The following is a 19,978-nucleotide window of genomic DNA, read 5'->3' on the forward strand; positions in this document are numbered from 1 at the left end:
TTGTCTTCCCCTTACCTGCTTGTCTCCTCTCGTCGACCCAGTCTGTCTCTCCAAATCCAGCCAGCCCGGTTTACCTGCCTGTCTCCGCTCGTCGACCAAGGCTCTCCGTCCATCTCCATCCAGCCTGGTTCCCCGTCTCTCCACCCGTATATATTCTATTCTGTCCAGAATTCTGGACAGAATAGAATATAATAAAATAGAACAGAATATAATAGAACATATTTGGTAAGACTAGAACACAATATAACAGGATAAAATAAAACAGAACAGAACAGATTAGAATAGAATAAAACCGAATAGAATATAACACAATACAACCCAGTATAACATAATAGAATAGTATAGTATAGAGTAGAACAGAATTTAATTGAAAAGAATAGCAAAGCATTGAATAGAATTGAACAGAATAGGATATAACGGAATATAAAATAACAGAATAGGATAGAACAGAAGAGAATATAATAGAACAAAATAGAATAGAATAGTTTAGAATAGAACATTATAGAATCGAATAAAATAGAATATAATATAACAGAATAGATAGGTTTATTAGATTACATTACAAGATTAGAATAAAGCAGGGGTACCCACTCTTTTTTGACTTGCGAGCTACTTTTAAAATGACCAGGTCAAAATGATCTACCTGCATTAAAAAATGCGAAATAGATTTATTTATATGTATACTGAGTATACTACAGGGAGCAGCCAAAAGAAGAAGATACTGAGTACACTTTATATATACAATATATGTTGGCGTACCTGGCATCCCTGCATGAACCTTTACGGCACAATACAATAAAATACATTTATGGTCACTACCTTACTCTGATGACTTGCACGATTCCCCCTTTTTGGGTACGTTTCCTCTGTGAGTAAGTTCCAAAACTGTCCATGAGCCCTGGACTTCAGCTCAGTGTCAGCCCGTAGTGTTAACATCTCATCCTCCACTGCAGACCAGTTCAGGTTACATCAATTCAATTTTGGATGCAAGTACATCAACCTCTTCTTCTTCCATAAATGAGTAGCACATAAATGTAGTGATTAGCTCGAGTAAAGCAAAGTCTTGAAACCGTTTGTCAAAGTCTGACAGAGCGTTTTCAATCTGCTCATTCAACATGTTAGAAGAGAGGAGATCGAAGTAGTTGTGATTGTAACCCAATGAACAAACTTTAAAGCAACATTAGACCGGCCGCCCTGCACGTCAATCAAGTGGTAAATGCCAAATGGAGGAGAGATGATAGCTAAGAGAGGAGATCTAAGTAGTTGTGATTGTAACCCAATGAACAGGTTGTAAGCAACTGAGGTGTTGGAATGTGTGGCGTCCCAAGACAGCCCCATCGTATAAGATAATTACTAAGAGACGGTGCCGGAGGTCCCGAGAGAGAGAGCACATCACCAGAGGTCCTGGTGATAAGGGAAGTGAAACGTGACCTGTGACCTATGTAGGGGAACCAAATGGTAAATGTTGTCTGGTGGCAGGCATAAAAGAGCCCGCCCGAGTCTCATTCGACAGAGAATACTTCCGGCTTTGTTCTCTCCCAGGCTGTCCGTGGCAAGTCTGGTCGGATGCTGTTCTTTTGTAATAAATCTTTTATTGTATTCAAGTCAGCGTCAGTGGTCACTCCATCAACACATCAAATTCATCAAGAAACTACAAAGTGGCATCACGAACTAGGATCTGCTGGGCCTCACCTGCCGATGCTGCCTGCTCCATCAAATTACCACTCTCAGGGGTGAGTGTGACCTCAAAAATTGAGCTGTGTGTTTTTTGAGGTGATAGTTATTTGGGCAGAGACGCTGCACTGACAAGAGCAAATTGTGCGGGGATGGAGGATGTGTTGATGTGTGAAGTGAGTTTCCGTCTAAATTGGGGTTTATTAAATTGTAAAAGACGTAAATAAGGGGAATAAGAATGAACGAAGAAAGAGAGAATTAAGTTGAAATAGAGACGAGAGAAATATAAGATGAAGTTAAAAGTAAAAGATAAAGGCTTAAAAGATGTGGAAAAAGTAGAAGTAAAAAGTAATTGTAGAATGGCAGAACTAGTAGCCAAAATTTAGTTATTTTATTTAAATAACCATGCAAGATTAATGGAGACAGGGCCCGTATCTTTTTAAAAAGTAAGACATGTGTACATTAAATGCTGCGTGAAAGTTGGCCGAATGAAAGTATAATATAATCAAGTCTAGGTAGGAAAAATAAAGAGGAAATAACCGTGGCCAGGGGAATGACTCAAAATAAAATTATAGGAATGAAGATGAAAAAGGTGGAAAGAGATAAAAGTTAAAAGCCTAAAGTAAGATGAAAAATGAAGCAAAAAGAGTTACAAGTTAAAGGCTTAAACAATGAAAAATAAAGTTTGAGAAAAAATAGGGAAAAGCAGGGCTAAACCAGCCTGAAAGAATGAGTGTGTTAGGTGGTATGCTGAGTGAACCCAGGTGCAGAGAACAAGGCAGAGGCGAGGTGGCAAAAATAGAGGTTTACTTGAAACAAGCACAAAAAAACAGACAAAAACAAATAAGAATTTTGTGGGCCTGGACCGAGAGCGTTGTCAGGAGGCTAGACAAACTCAAGACTGAGCAAGGAAGGACACAAAAGACAGGGTCTAAATAGGACAGACAAAACGAGACACAGGTGAAACATATGACATAATGAGGCTGGGTAATCTGAAACAGAAACAGGTGAAACAAGCAACATTGATGAGGCAGTACTGGCGGCATCTAGTGGCCGATGCCGGAAGTACCCGGGCGAACCCTGACAGAGTGCACATCGAACATGCATGCTGAAAGAATCTGATTAAAGGGATAATTTGTTAAAAGTTTGGCCAAAGTGAAAATTTAAAAGTCTGGCCAAAGTGAAAATCTTGGTGAAATTAGAAAAGTATACATGAGTCGACGTTAAAGTATAAAGTCAAACGCTGTTGAAGTTTTTGGAGAATCTGATGTGTTGCCGGTCAGACATGTCTTTTTCCTTTTGGGGTGTGAGTGTACCTGTGTGTGTGTGTGAGAGTGTGCCCCGGCTAAAGAGGTGTGAAGAGATTTGTGTATTGTCTGTGTATATGTATAAATGATATATAGAATACATGGGTTATTAAATAGGTATACATATGTGGTGAGCAGTTAAATAATACAGTATATAAAATAAACATTTCTTGCCCCTTTAGTGATAAATATATATGAGCCTGTTTATGGACTTTGTAAAGCTGATAATAGAGATTATGAGCCTTTCTTAAAGGACGTTTGATAAATATATATGAGCCTTTTTATTTCAACGACGTTTTATACATTTGATAAAGGATATGAACCTTCACAGGACTTTATATATTTGATAACAAAATGAGCCTTCTTGAGAGAAGGACTAGAATCACCAGAGACAGTCTGCCTACACATGCATGTACACATTCAGAAAAGAAAAGAGAATCTCCTGCTCTTAATTATGGGTAGGATTTGTGGATTGTTTGGTTGGTGTGTGAGTTTTTTCTCTTTGTGCTTGGAGTGTGTGACAGTGCTTGCTGTGAGTTCTGTTGGTTAAAGGAGCCGATAGTATTGGTGAAATAGAAGGAAAAGCTGGGTTTTTGATGCAAGAGAAGAGGTTTTGTGTCTCGGCTGCTGAGTGCAAGGAATCAGCTTTGATTTATGACTCTGTGCGTAACTACATTAGACTGTGCTGTTCAGACGGGGAGCTAAATCAGGATGTTCGCTCGCTGACGACCAGAGCCAACTGGAAGGTGTGACTAAATTTAAGAGGTGGAGCAACGGGTGGTGCTTCATAGATGGTGCTCGATTGACTAATATCCTCTTTAGATTTAAATGCGTCTTGTGAATAAAAGTAAACATTGCTTTATTTCAAATGCGCGAGAAATAAAAAAGCTGATAAAGTATGTCTCATTGAATTGTATTATAGTATGTATAAGAATTTAGAGTGATCTTAAGACACTAAACTCTTGTGTTGTTCTTTTTGTTTTTTCTTTCTTCCTCTCTTTTGCTTTGCTGAGTGAGAGCTGGGAGAACGACAGAGAAGATGGAATGTGTCTGAATTGGATCATCCAAGGGGCAGATGACAAGACATCTGGCAGTTCTTCACAGACACCGTGAGCTTGCGGATGAGACAGCATAAGAATTCTGAATCCAGGTTGAATAAGGCCAGTACGGTTTATCCACAAACTCTTATCAATAGACACCTGCATTTACCTATATGTGCGTACATCTAGTTATAACCTACATGATTGCTTGTTCGAACATATGGTAGTATATACAGTAGTTCTTTTTTTTATATTGCATTTGCAATAAGTTAGAAAGAGACTTGGCAACGGACTGACTAATCAAGGCATTCGCCTAATTAATGGAGCATTATTGATTTGATTGATCACATGCGGAAAAACTGATTTGATTTAAATATGGTTGAGTGCTGTGAATATTGGTTTCATTATCTGAGTATGGTTTACCTTGATTGAGGCTGTTTTGAGAGTGAACATTGATGGGCATTTTGATAACTGAAGATAAATGAGTATGATCAGATGTATCAGATAATGAACAAGTGAAGTTGCTTTCATAAGTGGGAAGCTATTGGTATCCTTTGGGGTTGGAAAATTCAGTTGTTTTTGGTTGAGTGTGATTACACAGTGCTTTATTAATAATTTTTAAATAAATCAATTTGATTTCAAATAAAATAAATGGATACAAGAATTACAAGAGTAATCACTCCTATTGATGTAGTGCAAAAGAATAATCCTCTTGTTAAAGATATTGCAAAACTATCAGGAAAATGGAGCAAGCAGTGGCCTGACATTGAACAACCATGGCCAGCTGAAGGAACTCTTAACCCGGATGTGATTAAAACAATGCAGGTGCTTGTGTCCACATATAAAGTAAATCAAAAGAAAGGAAAAAGAGGAAAGAGACGCACAGAGAAAAGGCAAACAGAACTTGGTATTCTGCAGCTGTTCGTAAAGGAGGGACAGACATGGTTCGAAGCTGCAAAAGAAAAAAGAGAACAAAGTAGACAAGAAATAAAGAAAAATGAAAAGGAAGCAGATAAATGATGGAGAAGATTACCGCACCTTTCTCACATACAGCATCTGTAAAGAAGCCCCTGCCTTATGAGAAGGAAGTGAAGTTCACTGATGTTTATCCTCAGCTCCCAGTGATGACAACGGAGGGCAGCTATCTCTTCAAAGATGAGGATGAACAAATAATAGAGATGGGCAAGGCTACAACAACCATAAAGATGTATCCAAGCTCCAACAATACCAAGAGAAGGAAACATTTGGGAAGCAGACAACAAGTTAGAAGCCTGGAAATAGGAGAAGAGAGTGTGAGTGATTCGGACGAAGCTATTGGAGGATACGACCCCGCAGTCAGACGGATGTGGGCTAAAGCGAGCATGATCAGAAGGAACAGGACCAAGAGACTCTCAGAAAACTCAACCAAATACAGTTGGTGGATAAGAAGAATGGGGATAAGAAGGCCAAAGAGAAGGTTTATAGATGAGCAGAACAGAAGGAATTGTAGGTAGATAATGCACTGCGGCGCCCCTAAGGGGAGAAGCCGAAAGAAGAGGAGTGGAATGGTGGTGGAATGAGGAAGTAAAGGAGCAGCTATGAAGATAAACACTGATGATTATCTTGATAAAGAGCGTGACATTGAGAAAAGTGTGCCACATATGACTTTAATGGTGGCTGAAGGAGTTGAGCAGAAGCATGTGAAGAAATCAGGAAGGACTGATGGTAGCAACCCGAGACCTACTAGGTCTGATGATTCAGGAAGCACATGGGTTAGCCCATGTTGCAAGGGGGGAGGTAATAAAGAAAATCACGAGTATGGTTTTTGGGCACCGTACTTGCTTGAGCAAATTGATGTCGGGGGGGTGTGAAGAGTCCATCCGATCACATTCCAACTCCGACAGGTCCCATGCGTGAGTTGGTTGTGGATTTTGTTGACATAATAAGACCAGTAGGAGGTAAAAGATACATGTTAGTGGACGTGGATAGATTTTCACGGTGGACTGAAGCATGTCCAACCAAGCATAATGATGCTCAGTCAGTTGCCAAGCCAAGTTTTTGTGTCGTGAGGTCATAAGCAGGTGGGGACTTCCAGATCGCATATCTTCAGATAATGGGAAAGAGTTTGTGGATAAAACAGTAAAATTAATTCAGCAAAAATTGGGAATTAAACAACGTCTAGGAGCTGTTTATCATCTGCAAAGCCAAGGTGTTTGTCAAAAAATGAATGGTGTGCTGAAAAATCGCATTGTTAAAATCTGTCAGCATACAGGACTGAATTGGGTAGAGGTGTGTAGTGAGGAGCTAACACTAGTAGAGAAATATCTATACTGAATATCTGATTCTGTCATAGACTCAAGACTATTTTTAACTGAGAAAATGCATGGACAAGGGGGGGGAAAGGAAAATGTTAATCATATATTGGAATAATGTTAAAGTATAATGCAAAAGCGAAATTATTATACTGTATTTGATTTGTGTGCAAGATTCAAACATGGACATTCAAAAATGGAGGATGAAAATGGACGAAGGACCCTGAATGAGGACATCATGATCAGGAGTGTCGAGTGAAATATCATTAAAAGTTGATGGTGTTATTCAGGTTTTTATAATATTGGAGTTTGTTTATTACAATGTAACCTGTATTATTGATAAAAAGTCTGTACTCTACAGTAGATATTTTTAGCAAGACATATTACTTTGATTTAGTATTGTTTTCTTTGAAGTTTTCTGTAACAGGGTGAAATGGATATATTGGGACCTCAGATGTTTTATTTTTTTGTGAGGTTTTCAGGGACATTGATGATAGGCAGGGACAGGTTCATTGGAAGGTTCGATGGGTCGACCAGCCTGACTTTGGACAAAATTTTTGATTTATTTCTGAGGTTCTGAATGTATGCATTTATATGTAACATCCTGTACAGTTGTCTAAACCCTTCTTCTTTGCGGTTAATTGATTTGGAGTGAAATAGGTGGTTGCCTGGGGCAGAGGGACCGTGAGAGAATTTTACTGTCTTGATTGTTTGTTGAAAGAACTAAGAAAGGAAGCTGCCAGATGGGTTTTTCGCTCTCACACTCCACAAATTTATTGTATTGCTACCACTAAGCATGTTCAGTAGGGTATAATATAATCATTTTGTTTGTTAGTAGGTGAGTTATATTAAGCCAATTAACATCGTAACTTCAATGACTCTTATCTCTGTCGAGACTTTGTGTAGTCTCGAAGGGGGGAAATATGAGGTGTCTTGGAATGTGTGGCGTCCCAAGACAGCCCCATCATATAAAATAATTACTAAGAGACGGTGCCAGAGGTCCCGAGAGAGAGAGCACATCACCAGAGGTCCTGGTGATAAGGGAAGTGAAATGTGACCTGTGACCTATGTAGGGGAACCAAATGGTAAATGTTGTCTGTGGGCAGGCATAAAAGAGCCCGCCTGAGTCTCATTCGACAGAGAATACTTCCGGCTTTGTTCTCTCCCAGGTTGTCCATGGCAAGTCTGGTCTGATGCTGTTCTTTTGTAATAAATCTATTATTTTACTCAAGTCAGCATCAGCGGTCACTCCTTCTTCATCACCACGCGATCTACCCGCACTACCTTTGCGATCAACCGGTCGATCGCGATCGACCTATTGGGCACCCCTGCTGTAGGTAGACCGGAGCATGCTATGATTTCGCCAGAAGACGGAAGTGAGTACAGATCCAACATGGTGGCGCCCTGCTGCACTGACAAAAAAACCAGCAATATAACAAAGCAAATTTCAAAAAATATTTGTTTTGTATATTTGTATACATTTTAAAAAGGAATACTGCGCAAAACCAAAGAGGAAGACCTCGAGGATTATACTGGGGTTTTTTTATAATGAGTATGTGACGGAAAAGGACTAGGACCGCAATAATCCTGTGAAAAGCAAGAAGACGGTCTCAGCAACGGACACAGACGATCTAATCCTGGGTGCTGTAGAGGTTAGTGTCTTGGATGAGATTAACAAGAAGCTGGACATGCTTGGTCCACTTCTCTGAGACATTACAGAGATCAAAGCCAGCCTTGATTTCCTGCACCGCAGTGGTTCTTAAATCCTCCGTGAAGCGTCTTCCAACGGAAATGGAGGTTGTAAAAAAATAAAATAAAATAATGAAAGAGACTATCCTGGATATACAATCCAGAAGTATGTGGGACAACCTCATCTTTTCTGGGATCCCATAGAACAACACCAGGTCCCCAAAAACATGGTGAAAGATTTCCTCCACACCGTCCTGAAACTCTCCACGGACACCGTGATGCATATCACCTTCCACTGGGTTCACTGACTGGGACATCGTGTGGGGAACCGTCCCAGTTCCATCATTGCCAAGTCTGAACACTTTAAGCACAAGGAGCTGGTTAAAAGCAAAGGATGGGAGCTCAAAGCAACCCCGCTGGGCATGAATGACCAATTCCCCTGGAGATCAATGACCGACGGAAGGTGCTGTACCCCATCCTGAAGGAGAACTGGCAGAAGAGTAAATGTGTATCGCTGGTTGTTGATAAACTATATATAGACTGTCTGTTATTCCTAGACTCCTCCACCACACCCTGGTTATTTTGATCATTATGTGTGTATTCTGGTCATTCTGGTAATTATATACTGCGAGATGTAGAAATAAGCATGCTATCTATGTCAGGATTTAAAATATCGCTCACTCTCAATATCTCACCCTCCTAATCCCCCCTCCCTTCTTCTCCCATCGCTTTCACTGTTTTCTTTCTCTCACTGTATGTTTGTCAAACTCTGCAATGTTCTACTAATATCTTTGTCTATTTGTCATTTGTTTGTGTAGATATGTATCCCTACAAACTTCTTGCAATACTAGGACAGTAGAAAGGAATGTAAAGGAGAAAAACCCAGACTTATCTATGGGAAAGCATGGGCACGGTAATATAGCTATTACCTTGGATGCACTGTGCCATCACCCCCTAAGTAACTTCAATGACACCCATTAAGTCGGAATGTGAGAGGCTTCGCCTCACCTGCTAAACGTAGCAAAACCTAAGTCAGCTCACAAGGATGAACCCCAGCTTCTGTCTACTGAAAGAAACTCACCTCACTGCATCCAAGCACCTCAAACTCAAAGCTAAATGCGTAAATCAGATGTTTTCTGCACCATACAACTCAAAAAAAAGAGGTGTTTCTATATTGATCAATAAAAGTTTACCATATAATAATAAAACCTCAATATCAGACCCAGAAGGGCGTTACATAATGATTAATGGAATTTAGGTAACTAAAGGTAATTAACCATATCTAATATTTATGGTCCCAATGAGGATGACCCAAATGTCTTTATATTTTCTAAACTCTTAGAATTCTCTGACTCAGTTATCATATTGGGAGGAGACTTCAACACAGTACTGGATCCAAGTTTAGACTGTTCTCAAACCAGAAATAATCACAAATCTTGGGGTTCGTCAGACACTATAAAACAATATATGAGTTATCTTGCTCTTGGCGATTGTTGGCGATCAAATAACCATTCTAGAGAATACACATGTTATTTACCACCCCACCAAAGTTTCTCTAGAATCGACCTTTTCTTGACAAGTAACTCTGCAATGTCCAAAATCACTCATCCTGAAATCCACCCTATTGTAAATTTGGATCACGGGCCGATTCGTTTCAAGCTCATGAATGAAATAAACCGGAACCCTCCTGGCAGGTGGCAGTTTAACGGCTCACTTTTGACAGATAAAGAATTTAACCTTTTATTTTCCAGAGAATGGAGTTCCTTCTTTGAACTGAAATAGAGAAATATCACCATCCTTGCCCTGGGAAACAGCTAAGGCAGTTCTAAGAGGTAGTATTATTTCATTCTCCATTCACAAGAAAAAGAACACATACACTCGCACACCAATTCTACTCCGAACAACACTCCACCAGACCAGGGTATGCAGGGCAGGTAGGGGTGCGAGTGATTCGAGATCGACTTACCTGAAGGACTCGCACCCCACACCCCGCAATTTTAACTGCAATTGCCAACAGCACAGGGTGTTGGTGTTGGTCGCTGGCAGGTCAGTGTGGGGTCGTGGTTGGCCGAGGGGCAGCTGGGTAGGCCGCCCGCTGGCTTGGCTGGAGTCCTGATGGGTTGTGCCTGGTGGGTTAAGGTATGCTGCGACCTGGCGGGGCTGCGGAGAGCGCCGCCGGGTGTCTTCCGGGGCCCCTGGAGGGGCTGTTTGCTGTTGTGGGTGTGGGTTGGGGTGTGGGGTGGCTGTCGGCCCTTTGCTCCCGCTGCGCGGCTTCTCTGCGACGGGTGCCCCAGGTGCCGGGGTAATGGAGGGCCCATATATCTGGTGGCCTGCTGGCATCGGCGAGGGGGACTCACATCCAGTTGCCCTGCGCTGAGCACACTCTGCAACATGGACGGGCACTCGCTGTTCATGGCCAGGTGGGGCTTGTTGGAGAAATTCTCCTGCATGGTTGGTGAGATTAATCTGCCCGCTACAGGAATAAAAAAGTGAGAGTATTAAAGATGTTTATTCTACAGAATAAAGAGAAAGATACAATGCTGCTCCAAAGCAGTGTTCTGATCAGTCTGCCCCTATTGCTGACAAAGAGGGCTTCATACCAAAGAGAGGTTGTGTGCCATTGGTCAGGTATCATTTTCAACACTGTGCCCCCTCAATCATCAATTGATCAAATCAAATCAATCATGAGAGCTCATACAACAGCCAATTTAAGGTCACAGGTACAATCTGACTTCATGCCATCAAACAAACACACAATGCTCTGTCAAGTTACCCTTATCTCCACACAAGGTTGAGTGAGGATGGCTGTGATCTGGTCTTTATACTACAATAAACATTGTTTAAAAAGAGCAGTCTCTTCATATAAACTCTGAGGGACTTATTCAAACCCAGAGGCGATGTGTTTAAAAAGTTAGGTAACATACACAAAAGGCTATTATCCTATATAGAACAGGTAAAACACAATTCAAAAAGTTGATCATATGCATTTTTCTCTCACAGGCATCTGGTGGGCCTCGCCCTTGCATGGATCGTGGGTGAGCATGGGGGTCCCGCCGGCTCTCCTGCAGGCCGGGCGGTTCAGGCGGGGTGTCAGTCTGTCAGCACAGGTGCACCCGAGCACCCTCCTGGTTGCATTCCACTCCTTTCCTCTCTCTGTCTGTCTGTCTATCTGTCTGTCTGTCTGACGTCTTCGCTTATGCGCTGTTGCTGCTGCTGTTGCTGCTGTTTTGTTGCTGCTATTGTTGCTGCTGGTAAAGTAGCCGCTAGTATTTTCATTGCTGCTGGTGTTGTTGGTGCTGCTAACTTTATACCTTAACTGGTGTTGTCGTTGCTGCTGCTAACCTTATACCTAAACGTAACCATCTCTGACCTCATTCCTTAACGTAATCATTTCGAACATTATACATAAACATAACAATCCCTATACTTAACTATCTCTAACCTTATACCCAAATTGAAATATCTCTAACATAGGAATTCAACTCAACTTCTCTAAACTGAGTGACTTTTCCGGTTCCGGTGAGAGCTACCACTTCCGGTTCCGGTCTTTGCGTGTTTGTTTTGCTGTTGCTGCTGGTGTTGATGTTGCTGCTGTTGTTGTTGTTGTTTCTGTGGCTGCTTCTGCTATTTCTGTTGCTGTGGGTGTTTCTGTTGTGATATTACAGTTAGAGGATGATAAGAAGGGTGTGTTTTCGGAGAGAGAGAGTCAAAAGGATCGCCCTCCCGAGGTCTGATTGAAAACTTGACCCGTAACTTAGGGACGCTTATTAAAGGGCCGTGACTGGATTAGGATGAGATGGTGCACATAGTTGAAATTTCCGTTTCCGGTGAGGGCTACCACTTCCGGTTCTGGTGACGTCTTTGTTGTGCTTTACTTTGTTGAGACGAGACAGTACACACTGTTGACTCAATACAGATGAGGAGATTTCTGGTTCCGGTGAGAGCTACCACTTCCGGTCCCGGTGATGTCTTCGCTTGTGCACTGTTGCTGTTGCTGCTACTGCTGCTGTTGCTGCTGTATTTGTTTCTGCTGTTGTCTGCTGCTGGTATTGTCGCTGCTGGTGTTGTTGTTGCTGCTGGTGCTGTTGTTGGTGCCGCTAACCTTATACCTTAATTGGTGTTGTCGTTGCTGCTGCTAACCTTATACCTAAACTTTACCCTCGCTTACCTTATACCTCAACTTAATGTAACCTTATACCTCGACTTAACCAACTCTTACCTGAGTGACCTTTCTGGTTCCGGTGAGAGCTACCACTTCCAGTTCCGGTGACGTCTTTGCGTGTGCGTTGCTGCTGTTGTTTTTAATGTTGTATTTCTCTTGTTGCTGCTGGTGTCGATGTTGCTGCTGCCGTTGTTGTTGTTTCTGTGGCTGTTAAAGCTGCTGTTGTTGTTTTCTGTTGCTGTTGTTGCCACTGTGGTTGGAGTCGCTTTTACTGTTGTTTTTGTTGTCTTTGTTGTTGCTTTTGCTGTTGCTGTTGTTTCAGGGGCATTCTTTTGTAATGACCAGCTGACAACTATGTTATTTCTTTCTTTTTTGTATTTCTTTGTAAAGCGCATTGTGTTGCCCTGGTATGAAATGAGCTCTATAAATAAAATGTGACTTGACTTGACAGGAGAGGCCACATGCAAAATTGTAGTTCTAGTTTTCCTGGAACTAATAAACTGTTTTTCAATACATGTTGTTGTCCAATGTTTATGTTTTCGTGTAAATGTTGTTTGGTTTTATGTTTAGTTGTCTCACCTGTGGTGATTCTTCCCCTCTTGGAGTAGTGATCAGTTGTTTATAGACCCAAACATAATAAATTGTTCTCCAAAGAGGGGGTCGTGGTGGTTCTCTATAACCAAAAACTGTGCTCTTGTCATCTTATATGTCTTCCACTGGACAGACTTATTGCAGCAGTTCTTGATGATTTAAGAATTAATAGAGTTGCATCGCAGGTTAAGAACTTGAATTCCACTTGCAGACTAACTCTGTCCTCGATGCAATGGCATACAAATACTCTTTGTTGTATGCCCAGCATGCTGACAGCACAGGTTAAAAAAAAAATTTTGTTAAACATCAGGGCTCAACACTAACTTTCAAAAGTGGTTGTCAGGCATCAGCTTCAGCTTTTGGTTCCCGAAACTCAAAATAATGGTACCATTATGTCACCTTATATTTTGAGTAATTAAGATACTACGCAGTCATATGTCAGCTAAATAATGACAATTTTACATAAAAAATATTGTTTAAAAGCTTTATGACAGTAACTGAAAAAAAGAATTTGTAGTTTGTGTTTTATCTGATACTTTACAGAGTTTGAATCTTCAGAGGGGAAGAAACACAGGTCAAGACAGACAAGAGCTGTGATATCACTAACACCACTGGTCACACTTAGCCTGATCATACTTAGCCTGTGTCTTACACCCACATGTTTGTACCCTCATTGTTAACAATGATAAGTTTTAATTGGCATCTTTCCTTTTAAAAGTAGCTCTCCACCAGATGAGGTCTGAGCCATGCTCATTATTAATGCTGTCTGTCTACAACGATAATAACTGGTAACAACTATATGTTGACAAATTTGACCAATTTGACTAAAAAAAGACGAAAAATAAAGACATTTCTTGTATATTTTTTATTTAATTATAGTTTGTTTTGTGAGAACACAATATTGTTTCATTTCATTTTCATTTTTCTATGTCTAGTTTAAAAAAAAAATAATGTCGCACCTAGTTTTAGTTTTTAATTTAGTTTAAGTTGACTGTACCGGGATGCAAACACATTAATGGTGAACTTGTGGCTTTTTGTGTTTGTAATAATCATCAGAAAAATTGATATTTGAGGTTATCCGTTGGCACCCGTAGGCCTCAACCAGCAGCTCCACAAGGCTCCGGTTGGCGTTGCTTTGGTGAATAAATATGATCAAACAATACAAAATATGATTCTATATCTATGTATTGAAGTTGCTATACATCAGTGCTCAACACTAACTTTCAAAATTGGTTGAAGGCTGGCAACCAGGCATCAGCTTTTGGTTGCCGAAACTGAAAATATAGTACCATTATGTCACCTTATATTTAGAGTTATTAAGATACTACAAAGTTACAGCTTAATAATGAAAATTCTACATAAAATAATGTTTAAAAGCTTTATTACAGTAACCGAACAAAAGTATTTATAATTTTGTTTTATCTGATACTTAACAGAATCTGAATCTTCAGAGGAGAAGAAACACAAGCCAAGACAGACCAGAACTGTGATTACACTTACTCCTCTGGTCACACTTGGCCTGATCACACTTAGCCTGTGTCTTACACCCACATGTCTGTCCCCTCATTGTTAACAATAGTAAATTCAAATTAGAATCTTTCCATTTAAAGTAGCTCTCCACCAGATGAGGTCTGAGCCATGCTCATTATTAATGTTGTCTGTCTACAACGATAATAACTGGTAACGCCTATTGGCTATATGTTGACAAGTTAGACCAAATTTTATTTTAGTTAGTTTTGTGACAACACAATATCGTAAGAAAAAATGTCACACCTAGCTTTGGTTTTTAGTTTAGTTTAAATTAACTGTACAGGGATGCAAACACTTTTATGGTGGAAAAAAGTTGGAATTATACTTATGGTGGGAGTTTTTCCGAGGTTCTCATGAACGCATCACTTCTGACACACATTACAGTTTTTTGAGCCTGTGAACACAGCATCGCTTCTTTGTTTTCAGCCATGACACTGTGAGTCCACTAATTAACTGATTTTGGATGGAGTCGTTCTCTCTGAAGGATAAAAAAATTAATTAAATGAAAAATGCAAAAATGGGTCAAACAATTAAGTCACCCAAACTGACGTGAAAAAAGCAACATTAGCCGAAAAGCGAGCCCTTTGCATCCCTGACTGTAATAAACTTGCCCTACTGCCGTCCACTGTGATTGAATCTTGGCTGACAGCACTGTCAGCAGCATGGCAGGAGAGACGCTCCGTGGTGCGCTGGGATTTTAAAACTGAACAATGAGCAGGCCTCACACTCACTTTCTCTGACTGTGTTGAAATCTGATGTTTTCACATCTATTTAATTTGGTTGCCAAGTGCAACCGGCATCCATTATTGTCGAGCCCTGTACATCATAAGAATTTCTGCCAGTTTTTTGGTTTCACCATCTGATATACAGTACATTAGAAAAATATTTCTTATTCAGTCTAATACACAAATTAATTGTTTCACTTAATTTGTGACAATGGTGGAATGTAATTGATTTTGTGACTTCTAAAGTATTGATATTACAAGTTTCAAATCTATTCACAAACTGAGATGATATGATGATATGATGATATGATATGAAGAAAACTAACTAGATCCCCATTTTGTTCTGCTGGAGTATTCTGATATACAGTACCACGGCACTAATATTAAGTGATGACTGTTTTTAGGAAGGGTTCCCAAAGACAGTCATTGTATGGGTGGCCATGGTAACTTTACACATCAGGTCCTTGGCCAAGTAGGTCCTGAACGTCTTTTCTCGCAGGCCGTAGATGATGGGGCTGATGAATCGTGGAAGAACCTGGATGATGATGTAGCACACAAAGAGTGAGTCGGCGTAGTTTTCCGGGAACCAGAACCCTAGAAGCTGCTTCAGCAGAGGGGCCACGTATGTGGACATGCACAGCAGCACCTGGATCCCGTGCAGCAGGACCGTGTTCATGGCCTTCTTGGCGTTCTTGGCATCGGTGTTGGCCGCCCGGGCCACGATCATGATGCGGAAGTAAGAGTACAAGATGGTGAGCCAAACCACAACCAAGAAGACCACATAGGAGACATCCCTCTTCTTGATAAGGTGCGGACTCCGGAACACTGTCTCGCGCAGGCAGAATACCTGCGAGTAGAAGAAATCCAGCGGCTCGATGACTAGCGAGATGAAGAGGTCAGGCAGCACGGACACGACACTGGTGGCCCAGATCAGCCCCATCAGCAGGTAGGTGCGGCGCACGGTGCAGATCTGGGCGTGGCGCAGCGGGAGGCACACCGCCACATAGCACTCGGCCACCATGCAGGCCAGGTTGAGCGGGGTGTTCTCGGTGGTGAAGAGCGCCAGCAGGATGAAGAAGCAACACAGGGACACGTTGATTCTGTGCAGGGTGTAGCTGAGCAGGAAGAGGGCGATGCTGAGCGTCAGCTGGATCATGTCGTTCACCACAAGGTGGATGAAAAGGATGAAGCGAGGGTTGGTGTTGAAGATCTGAAGGGAATGACAGGATGGAGAAGGGTGGAGGAGAGATGAATGGAGGATGAATGCAAGGCTGGACAGGAGAGACAAATGCAGACATGGACCCCCCAAACTCCCCAAAAATAAAATAAGAAACATAAAAAAATAGAAGATCTGCTGAGCTAAAAGGGACATTGATCAATTACTGGATAAGGGTGAAGATCAGGAATGAGATTGGTGTCACCAACCGTCATATATCAACTATCAACTATCAACTAATCACATGATCTGTGAGTTGGGCTATAACCTGGCACTGAGAGAAAACAACAGCACCATTTGGGGAAGTTCCTCATAGAAAATCTAAATTAAACTTCTGAAACCGTTGATTGTTAAGATAGGCGATAAGATAAGGACAGTATCTAAATTATTATAAGATAAGAATATAGGTTTCTATATGTGCCTTGCACAAATGGAATTAAAGAAGGAACATGTATAAAGTATGCATCAGCATAAGCATAAAGTTAGTGTTTTCATATCCTATATTACAGTTAGAGTACCTCGATAGACTAAAAATTCCAGCACTGAATTTATAAAATATTGAATCTAGCTGTCTAGCTTTTCTTCACCCATCAGCCCCAAAATTTAACCACTGATAGGTGAAGTCAATAAAATTGATCATCTGGTTCCAGTGGCTCCTGTCAAGGGGTGGGATATATTAGGCAGTAAGTGAACAATCAGTGCTCGAAGTTGATGTGTCGGAAGCAATAAAAATGGGCAAGCATAAGGATCTGAGCCACTTTGACAAGGACCAAATTGTGATGTTAGACGACTGGATCAGAGCATCTCCAAAACAACAGGTCTTGTGGGGTGTTCCCAGTATGCAGTGGTTACTACCTACCAAACCTGTCTAGCCCGTCTGGTTCGATCCCACAGAAGAGCTACTGAAGCACAAATTGGTGAAAAGGTTAATGCTGCTATGATAGAAAGGTGTCAGAACACACAGTGCATCACAGTTTGATGTGTATGGGGCTGTGTAGCCACAGAGCGGTCAGAGTGTCCATGCTGACCCCTGTCCACCTCTGAAAGCTCCTACAATGGACACGTGAGCGTCAGAACTGGACAATGAAGCAATGGAAGAAGGTGGCCTGGTCTGATTAATCACTTTTTCCTTTACATCATGTGGATGGGCAGGGTTAGGGTCCGATGCGATGGAGCATCTGCGGGATGTGCTGGAACAACCACTCGCACCCCATCCCACAACTTCCAGGACTTAAAGGATCTGCTGCTAACGTATTGGTGCCAGATACCATAGGACACGTTCATAGGTCTTATGGAGTCCATGCCTCGATGGGTCAGAGCTGTTTTGGAGGCACGAGAGGAAGCTACACAATTTAAGTGGTGGTTTTAATGTTGTGGCTGATTGGGTTGTATTGTAACAATAGTTGAGGTATTTGGGGTGCAGATGAGAGAAATACAAGTTGTATATGTAACTGTGGTGTGGGGATGGTGTGGTGAGTAGCCACACCTGACCTGGATCTAGGTGATTGGGATTAGGGTGGCTGTGTACCTGTTGCTTGTTGGTTGGTCTCACAACCAACAGTTAAAATGCCTACACATACTCAGGATAGGAGCCCATGTCATGACATGTTCTATCTGCTCCTGGCTAATTCCAGCTAGCCCACTCTCTACAATAAACTGGTGTTTACAACCCTCTGTCGTCTGTGTCTCTGTGCCAGAGGGCCCTGAAAACACCACTTGGGTGGTGTGTGGTGGAAACGTGCCAACAATAACACAAGACAGATTCTAAATAAAAGTGATTGTTGTAAAATTTTCCGAAACGGTCAAGCTCAGAAAATGTCACAACAAAAACATTTGTCTCAAAAAATCTCCTGAATTATGAAAAAAATAACAAATGTTTTTTAAAGCTTTACCAAAAAACTTGGTTATCTACAGTATTTTCAAATTTAAAATCAAGTGTACTTAAGAGGGAGAGTTTAAGGCCTTCCTGCCTCTCCACAGGCATGAAGGTGGTGGGGGGGCCCACCTGGTGCTTGCGGAAGGTGTTGATGAGGTTTGCATTGATGTAGTTGATGGAAAAGCCCAAAGCAACGACAATCACGTTCTTGGTCATAGCTTTGGCGAAGGAGTCTCGGTACTGAATCATCAGCGTCACGTTGGCTGAGGAGACGTTCATCACTGGGAGGTGGATGTCACGCTGAAGCATAAAATACAAAACAATGAATTTGGTCCACGATCAGAATGAGGAAGTTATCCAGGGAACGTGAGAAATCCCGGTTGGATGGATGGAGGAAAAGAAAGTTCACTAATTAGTTCTTATATCACAATTTTACAGTTTTAGTCCTTGATAAATACTGACGCATGTATGAAACAGGTATGTTGTTCATCCATTCCCACAAATTTACAATTAAATTAAAGTAATATCAATTGTACACGGTGAGAGGAAAATTAATCTGTAAATGAATCACCAGTTGTCAATGTAGCAACTTCAAAACCAGCATGGAAGGCAATGATATATCAATCCTAAAAATCAAAATAATCCAAAATGGTATTTGTAGATAGATGGGTAGATATTTTTCAGCCTGCAGTTTAAAATTAAACAGCTTCTTTATTTTCTTTTTCATGATTCCATAAAGTGAATATTATGTTAGGAGTCTGCCATCCACCTTTGCAAATCAGCGGATGGCAGATCTGGAAGGGCAACATTTCATTTGAAAATCTGAACTGATTTAAGAACAAAACTTCCCTGCATCCAACCTCTTCACAATGCTCATCTGCTTCTACTGATGAGGGCAGTTTACATGTTAAATGCATCATGCCTGGTAATAAAGCCAACTAAAGACACAACAAATGAAGAAGCATGCAAACAATGGAATTGCTGCTCAGATTCGACATGACGGTTTAAAGTTCAATCCATTTCAAGCCTCTGTCATTGTCACTGTATTACAGCACTGCATTCAGGTGTGCTGGGATGATGCTTTGTGGTGAATGGAAGCAGGACATGTATAGAGAAGGACTTACCTTTACCTTACCTTGGATAATACAATGACATGAAGGCCAGCATGAGATAGCAATGATCTGCAACATCCACTTGAGACTTTTATATGCGGTGGCAAGTGTGATGCCCACATGGGGGCAAGTGGCGTCAGAGTCCGATTCATAAGTGAAGTCTGCAGAGGTCTGATGTCCTCTAGTGGCTGGTCTCAGAATCAACCCACCCCGATCAATGGAGAGCATAACAGACTTTGGTGTTAAACAACACAGGGAGGAACATGGTTTGCCTCATTGTGTTCACTTCAGCCGGTTCACTTCACGTTGATTGATCCTACCTTGTTTTGTATTGAATACATTGTAGCATTACAAATACTTACTTGTTATTTATACCCATACCAAAAACGTATCCTGTGTATAAAATCACATTTGTGTCCCACCACAGCAAAAGCCGCCATCTCGAGCATTTCTTAAATCGCCAGTAGCATCCAAATAAGTTGAAAAAACCTTTCTTGAAGGAAAATTATATTTTTCCAGATTCGTGTTCCTTTGTGTTTTATCTCTCAACGTATTTTCAAGAGTTTGATTTATAAATAGTAGAAAAATAGAAAAATAGTAGAAAAATGTTAAACCGTGGAGTTAAATATTCCCGGTAGATTACATGGGGAAACACAGTTCACTTACGAGACGCGGAACAGCACTGAACAACGCCGATCGATGGTTTCCTTTAGCGCGAGCGTCCAGGTGAAGATCATTCCTCCATATTCCATGTGATGTGAAGTC

At 41.2% G+C, this 19,978-nt stretch overlaps 1 protein-coding gene across 1 annotated transcript in view; it reads right to left on the reverse strand.

Moving 5' to 3' along the window:
• Nucleotides 1-18,380, reverse strand: part of LOC307230730 (odorant receptor 131-2-like) — a gene marked incomplete at both ends in the record, with an annotated part of 41,354 nt that extends 22,974 nt beyond the window's left edge. Inside the window, 3 exons of the mRNA XM_080001167.1 lie at nt 10,359-10,474; nt 15,463-16,219; nt 18,231-18,380. Of these exons, the coding sequence (XP_079857293.1) occupies nt 10,359-10,474; nt 15,463-16,219; nt 18,231-18,380 (1,023 nt within the window). The remainder of the gene's footprint in view (nt 1-10,358; nt 10,475-15,462; nt 16,220-18,230) is intronic.
• Between the last annotated feature and the right edge of the window lie 1,598 nt (nt 18,381-19,978).

This window comes from Zeus faber, assembly GCF_960531495.2.
Source record: "Zeus faber genome assembly, chromosome: 5".
Taxonomy (NCBI): Eukaryota; Metazoa; Chordata; class Actinopteri; order Zeiformes; family Zeidae; genus Zeus; species Zeus faber.